The 11,686-nt window shown below is 59.0% G+C and overlaps 1 protein-coding gene across 1 annotated transcript in view; it reads right to left on the bottom strand.

The window, feature by feature from the left end:
• Positions 1-526: 526 nt before the first annotated feature.
• SORCS2 (sortilin related VPS10 domain containing receptor 2) overlaps positions 527-11,686 on the bottom strand; it is a 117,707-nt gene continuing 106,547 nt past the window's right edge. Inside the window, exons 22-26 of the mRNA XM_007956317.1 lie at positions 4,525-4,758; positions 3,155-3,404; positions 1,907-2,152; positions 1,675-1,835; positions 527-584 (exon numbers count right to left, since the gene is read on the bottom strand). Of these exons, the coding sequence (XP_007954508.1) occupies positions 527-584; positions 1,675-1,835; positions 1,907-2,152; positions 3,155-3,404; positions 4,525-4,758 (949 nt within the window). The remainder of the gene's footprint in view (positions 585-1,674; positions 1,836-1,906; positions 2,153-3,154; positions 3,405-4,524; positions 4,759-11,686) is intronic.

The following is an 11,686-nucleotide window of genomic DNA, read 5'->3' as shown; positions in this document are numbered from 1 at the left end:
AGGTCCCAGGTCCCCAGCTAGGACTTGAGCATAGAGTTTTGGGGGACATCATACAGCCCACGACACATCCCAGGAAGTCCAAATGAAGGCAGCACACATCTCCACCCTGGATGTATCCCCTTCTCAAACCCAGTGTCCCCTGCTCCCCCCCCCCCGCCCAGTCCAAGGAAGAACCCAGCGTCTGTCTCCCTGCACCCCCAGGCCCCATATACCTGGGGCCAACCTTCAGGGTCCACCTCGCACAGCTGCCCCATCCTCTGCGGCCTTCCACCGACTCCCCTACTCAGGCCTGCCCCTCTCCCCACCCCCAGGCTAAGAGCACATCCGACTCATCTCCACCCCTGCCCCCCCACGTCTCAGACCTGGGTCCTATCTCTCGAGCCGTGGCCACAGCGTCCAGCCCATGCCCTGTGCCCCTCTGCCCGGCCGGTCCACCCTCCACGCAGACACCACTACAAGCCTGCGGGAGACTCGCACCCTGTGTCCTGCAGACATGGTCCGGCCCCTGCCCAGCCTTCAGGGCTCCTCACCGGCCGCTGCCCGCCCCTTCCTTTCTGTCTTCCTCCACCCGCACTCCGCCCATGCTGTCAAGAAGACGCAGACTTTGAGAAAGTTCCAGTAACCGCACCACCACGACCAGAGGGCGGGGCCCCTGAGCCGGACTGCACACACTCCCTGTCACGGACTGAGCTGTCTCCAGAAATGTGTGTCGGACGGTTTCTGACCCAAGATGGTGGACCAAGCAGGTAAGGCAGCCAGACCTCTGCAGCAGAGACTCGAGAAACAGAAACACGCCTTGGACCCCGACCCTGGCACTGCGAATCCAGCCCCATCTGGGAGTAGGGTTTTGCTGGTCAAGTTCATGAGGCTAGAGGGACGTAGGGTATCACCTTGGACATGGGAAAGGGCAGGTTCGGAACCACAAATGGGGGAGACGGATGCTCCCTGGAGACCACCGAGGAACCAGGGACAGGAACCAGGAAAACCAAGAGATGAGGGCCGACCCCAGAGCCAGAGACAGACCGACAGACAGACAGACAGAGGCTTCCCCAGAGAGAACCAAAAACCAAAAACCAAACTCACTGCTTGCGAGTCGATCCAACTCATGGCGACCCCTCCTTGGGTTCCTGGGGTGGTATCACTACAGAAGTAAATTGCCCAACCTTCCTTCCAAAGAGTGACTGGTGGGTTTGAACCGCCAGCCTTCAGGTTAGCAGTCAAATGCCTTAGGCACTATGCTACCAGAGCTCCCAGAGAAGGGGCCCTGAATTCAGACTTCCAGCCTCCTGGCCTGGGAGACAGTAAATATCTGCCCTTAAAGCCCCCACGTGTGGCGTGTCTGTCACGGCATCACCGGGAGACCGAGACGGTCACTGACAGGCCCCTACGCGTGAGATGTGTCTGCGCCCAGAGACAGACACTCCCACATACTGAGCCTGAGTCCCCAGGGAGCCTGCTCCTCTCATCACGGTGTGTGGGCCCTCTCAGGACCTCATCTCCTGAGGTGACCGCGGGCCTGTTTGCCCCTCCATACACAGAGGAACCTTGGGAAGGGCCAGCCCAGGTGACCGTCAGCTTTGCCAGAATGTGGCTGCCCTGGCATCTGCCAATCGCCCCCAAATTCCCCACGTTCTTTTGGGACCCTAACCCTAACCCAAGTCCCCTGGCAAATACCTCCTTCTCCTCACGGCTGTAGTGGCCGGGCTGGGGTGCTGCGGACCTCCAAGGTCAGTGACAGCCACGGCCTGCAGGTCCCGAAGATCAGGGAGTAGGGGCTTCGGGCCCATCCCGCTAGACCAGGGCCCCTTCAGCACGTTGTTGGCGGGAGGGGGTGCCTGCCGGGTCACCAGACAAACCCGAGACTTGGGGCGGCTGCCTCACCTCCTGCGAGCTTCAATCTCCTCACCTGTACCACCTGCTTGATGCCACGTTGAGAGGAGTGGTGAGGGGCTGTCTCCACGTTGCTGGTGTCCTTGGCAGGCTTCCCTTCGGCGGCCCTGGGACAGTCTGGCACCACTCTCTGGATGCAGGTGTGTGGCCGGCTCCTGCCTTGTCTCTCCGGATGAGGTCTCTCAGCTTCTGCCCTGGGTCGTGGGTTCGAACACGGCTGCCAGGGCTTCAGCTGAGCGGATACTCGCTTCTTCGCAGTTACCTTCAGCAGATAAACACGGCAGCTTGCATGGCCCGTCCGCTCAGTCACTCATTTGGGAAGCACTGACTGGTCACCCGCGGTGTGTCGCGGGCCGTGCGGAAACAGACGAGAAAGGGGCACAGGAGTGAACAAGTGAGTTCAGGAGTCACATGCGGTTGTAGGTGTGAAAGACTGAAGAGGCGCTCTGTCAGCTTCTGGGTGTGACAGACTGGAGCCACAGGGCAGGCCCCAGGGGACGCCGCAGAATGGATCCGGGGCAAAACAGCGTCCTGGAGGCTTGGCGCTGCCACGGTGCTGATCGAGGTCAGTGGGGTTTGCAGACAGACAGGCGACCTCCCTCGGACGTTCAGCCTGTGGCAGTCCTACCGGTCAGCGGTGCGGCCTGCAGCCCATCGTGGGGATGACCTGGGACCACACAGCACTTTGCACCGTTGTGCGGGAGGTCACTGTGTGTCGGGGCTGATGCGACAGCCACTCACAGCAACACCACGGCCACCAGAGACGGCAGACAGGCTCACAGGTTCTCAGCAGTTCTGAGTCAACATCAAGGACAGGGGTCAGCCTGCGAGGAAAGCCCGGGTGACCAGGGCCGGGGGGAGGCCGTGCAGTAGATCTGCACCTCAGACAGGTGCTGGGGTGGGGAGCAGGGGTGGACTCAGGCTCTGTCAATGGTGGGAAGCCCCCCGAGTCACCCCTACCCTGCTTTGAGCTGGCACTCAGGGCAGAAGGGACTGGTCTGGGGGTCACCTGGTGGCCCAGAGACGCCTGGAACCTGCTGAGATGGGAATGAATGTCTCCCCGGGGAATAGCCGTTTCCATGACAATGAAGGGCACAGATTGGAAAGACAGCATGGGCCATTCTAGCAAAAGCAATGGACAGCAGACAGACGTGCAGGGACAGCAGATACTGCGGCCATCAGACAGTCGCTGACACAACTGTGCTCACGAGCTTGTGGAGATAAAAGCCAAGCTTGAATAGTCCAGCTGGCAGCTACAACTAACCCGCAGATCTGAGGCAGAGATGAGCAGTGTAACAGGAGTGAAGGACTCGGAGACAGGACACAGCCGACTGGACACAGCCGAACTGCAGTTCAGCAGACACCGCGCGGAGGGAAGCCTGGTGAGGCGGAAGGGGCCAAGGCACAGAGAACTCCGCAGGCCCCCGAGCGCCTGTCCGCGCTGCTCTCGGCTTCTGACGGCCGGGCTGCGGAAGCGGTGTCCTGGGGTGTCCTTCCTGGCTCCCGTCTGTGTCCTGTCTCATCTAAAGACACTCAGAGAGGACCAGGGCCCCCCACTCCAGCGTGACCCCGTGCTCAGCCAACCGAGGACAACCTCCCAGAGCCGACTGTAAACCAGGTCACGTTCGCAGCCACGGGGCTCGGACTCCAGCTACCTCCTGGGGACACGGTTCCGCCCGTAGCACCTGTTACTGGAGTGTTCTTGATTAACCCCTGGGTGAAGTTGTTTTTTTCTAGAGAGCTGCGTGAATCATCATTTTGAATACTGCAAACCTGGGTGTGTCCTTCTGTTTCAAATAATACAAATAAATGACGGGAAACCGTACCCGCTGCTCCCGTCCACCCAGGGAGCCGGAGAGGCGCCACCACGGGCCCTTTCCAGGGTTCTGTTAGGGTTCTGCCGAGTCTGCTAGAAGCTGGCAGGATGGGTAGTTTTCATCTGTGATGATGTGCACGTCAAACACCCGCCCACACGGCCTCCACATTGGCAATTCAGTGACCTTCCCCTGCCGTGGTCCCACCATCACCACCGTAACCTCGACGGCCGAACAAAACCTCCCCTTCACCCCTCCCTCCCACCCCTGGAAACCACGGACCATCTTTGGTTTCCATGTTTGCTTTTTTCCTATGTGGGTCTGTGTCGTGTCTACGGCTGACATCCTTCACGCAGCATGATGCTTTGGAGGCCGTCGGTGTGGAGGTGTGCCTGTGGACTCTGTCGCTCTTCACGGCTGCATAATATTCCACGGTGTGCGGTGGCCACACTGAGCGCATCCACTCGTCTGCCCTGGGAGGGAGCAGCGAGCTGAGGAGGGAGGGATGGTGCCAGAGGAGGACGAGGTGGGTGCAGGAGCCCCCCACACCAGCAGAGGGTGGGCTGACGTCCGAGCAGGGCTTGTCCATCCCAGACAGCGGGAGGCACGGAGGTACTGGGAGGGACTTCGAGGAACCCAGTGGGCGTGGCTCTCCTCAGAGGCGAGAAGCCAGCCGTCAGTGGGAAGAGAGGCGGGAAGGGGGCATGGAGAAAGCAGGAAGTGGATCAACTGAGGAAGTAAGTGAGACTTGCAGGCCGTCCTCAGTCTCACAGAGACCATGGTACCCTGGCCGCCGTCCCTGAGCCTGTGGCCTCCTCACCTGCAGCCCGCTGCCGGTCTCCGAGCCCACTCAGCAGCTTCTAGAGTCAGCCAGGCCAGGGCCCTGCCCACACCCTCAGGAGCTCCCGCCTCACCTGCCCGGGACCTGGTCCCTCCCTGCATTCCCTGCTCACTTCCAGCCTTGCCCACGGCCCTCCGTGACTGCAGTGGTGGGTTCCACGCGTCCACCTGGCTTACAGTGGTGCCTGGCTGCTGGGTCAGACACTGGTCGATGCTGTCACAGAGCAGGTGATGATCACGAAGGGGTTGGAATCAGTCGGCCCCAAGTCAAGCAGATCAAGTGTGGGTGGGCCTGGTCGAATCAGTCGGCCCCACGTCAAGCAGATCAAGTGTGGGTGGGCCTGGTCGAATCAGTCGGCCCCACGTCAAGCAGATCAAGTGTGGGTGGGCCTGGTCCAATCAGTCGGCCCCACGTCAAGCAGATCAAGTGTGGGTGGGCCTGGTCCAATCGGCCGAAGGCCCGAAGATCAACGGGTGTTTCCCGAGGGAGGATTCTGCCTCCAGATGGCAAACGGCCTTCTTAGCGGCACTGCCTCTCTCTGGCCTCTTCCTGTCACCACATCTAGGGATTTAGGGACACGAGACTCCGGGATCCCCAACCTGCCACCTGACCTACAGATTCTGAACTTGTCAGCCACTGCAACCAGGTGAGCCGGCTCCTGAAATTAATCTGTGTGTATGTGTGTGTGTGTGTGTGTGTGTGAAGCAGTCCTTGTGGCGCAGTGCTGAAGTGCTTGGCTGCCAACCATAAGGTCAGTAGTTTGAACCCAGCTGTTCTGTGGGACAAAGATGAGGTGGTCTGCTTCTGTGATGATTGACAGCCTTGGAGACCCTGTGGGCAGTTCCACTCTGTCCTCTAGGGGCGCTGTGGGTCGGAATGGACTCCAGGCAGTGGGTGTGGTTTGGCTGGAGTTTGAGTACGTGTGTGTGTGTGTGTGTGTGTGTGTGTGTACCACTGGTTCTGTTCCTCCGAGCTCAGGCCCAGCTCTCCAGCAGCACGCACACCATGCTCACCCGGCAGCAGAGGCTGCGGGCGTGGGAAGCTGGTGTCTCAGCCACACTCACTGCAGTCCTGGCCCCTAGCACCCACACACTCACTTCCTCGGCTGTGAAATGGGGTCACAGCACTGACTTTCCAAGCTGCTGCCCAGCTGGTGTGCAGGAGAGCAGCGACGGGCCACTTGTACTCGGCATGGAGAGCCCCCGTCACAGTGCTGTCATACCGTGCTGCCTGGCCAGGGTCCTGCCGGCTCGTTGGCAGACACATTAGGTCATCGTCGTAAACTGCTGGTGTCCCAGTGCTGAGGGGACATCCTGGCTGGGCTCCAGAGCCGTTGCTGGGCCTGGAGCCTGCGTGACTAACCATCTGAGGAGACCACCCACCCCAGTGTGATGTCCAGCTCACCTGACCCCGTGTGACACCTGGCTCCCTGTCCCTGTGTGATGCCCGCCTCCCCACTCTGCCCTGGTGTGACCCCCGGCACCCCTCGTGTGATCCCTGCCCCACCCCTCTGCCCGGGGGTGACACCTGCCCCCATCCCCGTGTGACCCCCGGCACCCCACACCAAGTGTGATGCCCGGCTCCCTGACCCCGTGCGACCTCTGGCTCCGTTACCTGTCCTCGGAAGCCAGCCCCACAGCTCCAGCCTCGCCTGGCCCTGGGCCGGAGCTGGGGCCACGGGAACATGTCAGCCTTCCCAGGCGCGTCTGTGCCCATGTTCTCCGTCCACCCTCACGGAGAAGGAGTGAGAGAGCAGACCACCCCACGGACACCGCGGCCGAGATTGCGGTGAGGCGTCGACCCTCAGCTGCCAGTGAGGACGGCGCAGTTCTTGAAGCCGACTCATCAGGCGCGGAGAGCCGTGCGTCCCGCTCAGGGCAGAGTCGGGGGAGTGGCAGTTCTGAGCTGGGGCGCACGGTGGCATGTTCCCGACTCGGTGACCACAAAGCTGAATGTCACGTCCCACCTGCCCTCAGTGGTGTGGCCTGCGGGACCCTGATCCCGGCACACGGGCCGTGCGCCTGTGCCCTTCCAGGGGCTGTTGGCAAGTCTCTCTGTGGTAAGGAAGAAGCCGGCCAGACCACGCAGTGTGTTAAAAGCGTCACGAATGATTTATTGTTTTAGAAAGGAACATATCTTTGCTATGTGCAGATAGCAGGTGTGCGCACTATCCGGCCAACAGGACGCAGCTGTCCCCAGCAGACGGTGTCCGTCCCCAGGGGCCTATGCAGACCTGTACGTCATACAGAGAAACTCCTATCAATGCCAGCTACACCCACAGACCTACGTGCGGACCCGACAGGCAGGGACACGTCGGAGGTTATGTCAGGGTCTCGGGTCCACCCCCAAACTGCTCTTAATAGTAATAATAATAAAGTTCCAGAAGGACACAAGCTGGGGGAAAGCGACGCACCCAGCAGGAAGGACCAAGAGGTCGAGGGCCGACGGCTGGACTGGCTGCCCACCCACGGGCACTGGGAGCTGGGGGGCTGTTTCTAGAAGGTGCTGTGCCGCCTGGCCGTGCTGCTGCAGCCCACAGGCGGGTGTGTGGCTGGGGGTGTGTGCAGGATACAGCGAGTGGGCGGGTCTGCAGGCGAGGCCTGGAGAACCCCAGCCTCCTCCTGGCGCGGCCTGGCCAGCTCTCGACCCCGAGCCCCGCCCCAGCCCCTCCCCTGGGACGGAGGGCAGCTTGCAGGGTGGCCTCGGACGGTGGTCCAGGAGCCCCCCACGGGGGCATGGTGGGAAGAGAGGGTTGGGGACTGGCGTCGAGGAGGGCACTGAGTGGCGGCTCCGTCATGGTGCAGTCGGAGCTGCCCCACCTGCCCTCACGTCTTCCCGCGGCCGAGCCCTTCCTAGAGGGATGATCCGTGTCCCAAAGCCCCAGCTCGGTGCCAAGACAACACCCAAGCCTTCCTCCCGGACGTACCACCATCCAGTGCCAACGGGCTGGGTGACCCCTGCCTCGGAGGGAGAGGCCAGAGGCCGGGGAGGAGAAGAGGAGGGGAGGAGAAGAGGAGGGGAGGAGGCACGGACGACTTCCTGTCTCGAGGTGAAGGTGAGACCCCTCTACAGTGTGCACACATCTGTCCACGCACGTGCGTCCACACACACCGTGGGGTCACTGTGAGTCGGGGTGGACTGGGCTGCAGCCGACAGCATGCATGCCTCTGGCCCCACGTCACCTACCGTCCCTGATTCTGGGGAGTGGTGGGCGAGCCTCGTGCCACCTCGGTGCCTGTCACCCCTCCCTGGGCCTGTCTGCCCACCTTCCCCATGAGGGGCGTGGTCTCTGACGGCTGTCCTGCTTGACTGCACGTGGTCTCAGGGTCATAAGGACACAGGTGCCTCTCTGAGCTTCCCCAGTGAGACCCTCCGGGCGGGAGAGCGCCACCTGCTGGCCGCAGTGTGAGGTGCAGGCATGGTTGCCCTCCAGGGGAGACCCCAGGAGGGACGGTACCAGGAGTGGCCATGGAGAAGGCAGGCCTAGGCGTTCCAGAAAGGGGCTCCCTGAGAAGGGCTGACAAGGCCCCCCAAAGGGCTGCTGCCGGGCCTTACAAATGGCAGGTCAAAACCCACCAGGTGCCTACAGACACCTGCATGACTGCGGGTTAAGAGGAGAGGCAGTGGTGCTGAGAGGGTCTGGGGCGAGGACTCTCTGCCTGGACCCCCCCCCCCCACAGAGGGGCAGCACTGCCTTCTCGGGGAGCGGGGGCTAAGACGAGCATGAATCTGGAAGGACCCGTGTCCCCCTGCAGCCTGGCGTAGCAGAGTGGGGTCAGGGCACACCCACCCCAGGCCCCAGGACGGACCCAGCCTCAGCCGTGTGGGGTCAAGGCTGTGGGCAGGTGATGGTGGGGGCTGAAGGGGGCCAAGAGGCAGAGACAGGGCTCAGAGTCCGGTGTCGTGCAGGGTGTCCCGTTGCTTGGGGACTCAGAAGTACCCAGGTGTTGGGTTGTCCAGGGAGCCCAGCTGTCTGGGGTGGCCGGGCTCTGGGTGTACAGTGTCCTGAGTGTCCGGGGCTCTGGGTATGCAGGGAGCCCAGCTGTCTGGGGTGTCTGGGGTGTCTGGGGCTCTGGGTGCCCAAGTGTCTGGGGTGCTCAGCTGTCCAGGGCTCTGGGTGTCCAGGTCTTAGAGTGTAGGGTGTCTAGGCCTGGCAGCCCCGAGCCCTTCCTGCAGCCCGGGCGCTTCCAACCAGACAGCAGTGCCTGCCGTCTTGGGGTGCAGCTGCCGGAGGGGTTATCCTGCTGGTCCAGGGAGGCTGCTCCTGCCCCGCTGCCGGCTGGGTGGGGGTCTGGCCGCCCCGTGGGGAAAGGAGACCACAGAGAGGAGTGCCGGGGGCTCCTCGGAGCGTCAGCTGACCAGGTAACTGTGCACCTCGCGGGAGTCGATGCTCAGAACCACGCCCGAGTGGTTGCCTGGAGGACAGAGCAGAGTCGTCAGCACTGCCCCTGGCTGGGGACAGAGGGGACAGTGACACGGAACCACTGCACGTGCTGCGTGACACCCTCCAGCCCACGTGCAGTGAGCATCCCTGGTCCCCACAGCGGGTGCTGGGGTCAGTGCCGGGGGGGGGTGTGTCTCTGCGTCTTCAGAGGGTGGCTGAGGGGTGGGGTTCGCTCAGTGCCAACAGTGGACCCAGAAGTGCCTACAGAGGGGAGGCTGTGGCCAGCCCCACCCACCACCCCACTGACCTGCCATGGGGCCAACCTTGGTGTTGGCAGCAAGGGGACGTGCAAGGGACTGAAGCGGTGACCTCTCCTGGCAGTGGCCACTGCAGGGCGTGGCGTGGTGAGCCCAGGGAGGCGATGACAACAGGTGTCCATCAGAAACACAGAGGTTAGTTGAGAGGCTCTGGGAGGGGACAGAGCTACGCAGAGAAGAGGGGACAGAGGCTTGGCGTGGCGGCAGCAGCGCCGACCCCAGCGAGCGCAGCCTGTACGACGCTCTCCTGCCCTCTGCCTGGGGGCCACCAGTCACAGAAAGTCACCAGCAGCTCTACGGCGGGCAGTCAGTGTAGGCCAGCCACAGGCTGCAGCCAAACGGCCCTGTGCTGAGTCCCAGGATGGTCGCCCGATGGCCAGTGAGGCCTTCACTGTGAGTGGGAACTCCATGCACGTGTCAGCTTGGTGAGGCTCAGGCTGTCAGGAGTTTGGCTAAATGCCAGACTAGTTGCTGTTCGGTCTTGAAATGTGATGGGATGTACAGTAATCACCCTCCATAATGGAATGTCATTAATCAAAGCCCATAATATAATGTGCCATGAAACACAATCACCCTCCATGCTGTGGTATGACCACCACTCAGCCGTCAGTTGGTCATCCTCTGGTGGCCTGAGTGTTGCTGTGAGGCTGGAGGCCAGGCCACCAGAGTATCAAACACCAGCAGGGTCACCCATGGAGGACAGGTTTCAGCGCAGCTTCCAGACTGAGACAGATCGGGAAGAAGGAAGGGGCCATCCACTTCTCAAGGGATTGGCCGGTGAAGACCTTGTGAGGAGCAGTGTGACACTGTCTGATGCATCGCTGGGAAACTATGAATAACACGGAACACTGTCTGACACGGGGCTGGAAGATGACCCCCAGGTCGGAAGCCTCTCAAAATACAACCGGGAAAGGGCTGCCTCCTCAGAGTAGAGCCGACCTTAATGATGTGGATGGAGCAAAGCTTTCGGGACCTCATTTGCTGATGTGGAATGATTTGAAATGGGAAAAAACAGCTGCACACATCCATTAATCATCAGAACATGGAATGTATGAAGTAACAATACAGGAAAACTAGAAGTTGTCAGAAATGAAATGGAACACATAAAGATTGATATCCTTGGCATTAGGGAGCTGAAATGGACCAGTTTTGGCCATTTTGAATCAGACAACCATATGATCTACTATGCCAGGAATGACAGTTTGAAGAGAAATGGCGTGGCATTCATCATCACAAAGGATGTTTCAAGATCTGTCCTGAAGTACAATGCTGTCAGTGATAGGATAATATCCATATGCCTACAAGGAAGACCAATTACTATTACTATTATTCAAATTTACACACGAACCACCAAAGACACACACAAGGAAACTGAAGATTTCTACCAACTTCTGCACCCTGAAATTGACCAAACATGCAACCAAGATGTGCGAATTATCACTGGTGACTGGAATGCAAAATCCGGAAACAAAGAAGAACCGCCGGTATTTGGAAAATATGGCCTTGGTGACAGAAATGACACTGGAGATCACATGATAGAATTTTGCAAGACCAATGACTTATTCATTGCAAATATCCTTTTTTTCAACATTACAAATGGTGGCTATACATGTGGACTTCACCAGATGGAACACACAGGAATCAGATGGACTACATCTGTGGGAAGATGCAATGGAAAAGCTCAACATCTTCAGCCAGAACAAGGCCAGGAGCTGATTGTGGAACAGACCATCAACTGCTCATATGCAAGTTCAACTTGAAGTAGAAGACAATTAAAACAAGTCCACAGGAACCAAAATATGATCTTGATTATATTCCTCCTGAATTTAGAGACTATCATCTAAAGAATAGATTTGATGCATTGAACACCAATGACTGCAAACCAGAAAAATTGTGGAATGACCTCAAGAACATCATCCGTGAAGAAAGCAAAAGGTCATTAAAAACCTGAGAAAGGAAGAAAAGACCACAATGGATGTCAGAAGAGACTCTGAAACTTGCCTTTGAACGAACAGTAGCTAAAGCAAATGCAAGAATAGACAGTATAAAAGAGCTGAACAGAAGATTTCAAAGAGCAGCTCGAGCAGACAAAGCCAATTACTACAATGAAATGTGCAAAGCCCTGGAGTTAGAAAAACAAAAGGGAAGAACATGCTTGGCATTTCTCAAGCTGGAAGAAATGAAGGAAAATTCAAGCCTCAAGCTGCAATGTTGAAAGATTCTATGGGCAAGATATTGAACAATGCAGGAAGCATCAAAAGAAGATGGCAGGAATACACAGAGTCACTGTACCAAAAAGAACTGGTTGATCTTCATCCATTTCAGGAGGTGGCATATGATCAAGAACTGATGGTATTGAAGGAAGAAGTCAAAGCTGCACTGAAGGAATTGGTGAAGAACAAGGCTCCGGGAATTGACGGGATACCCACTGAGATGTTTC

This window comes from Orycteropus afer, unplaced genomic scaffold (genome assembly GCF_000298275.1).
Source record: "Orycteropus afer afer isolate SDZICR_OR568_19922 unplaced genomic scaffold, OryAfe1.0 scaffold00605, whole genome shotgun sequence".
Classification (NCBI taxonomy): domain Eukaryota; kingdom Metazoa; phylum Chordata; class Mammalia; order Tubulidentata; family Orycteropodidae; genus Orycteropus; species Orycteropus afer.
Note: the sequence above shows the minus strand (reverse complement) of the source record. Positions and strands in the feature narration are given on the sequence as shown.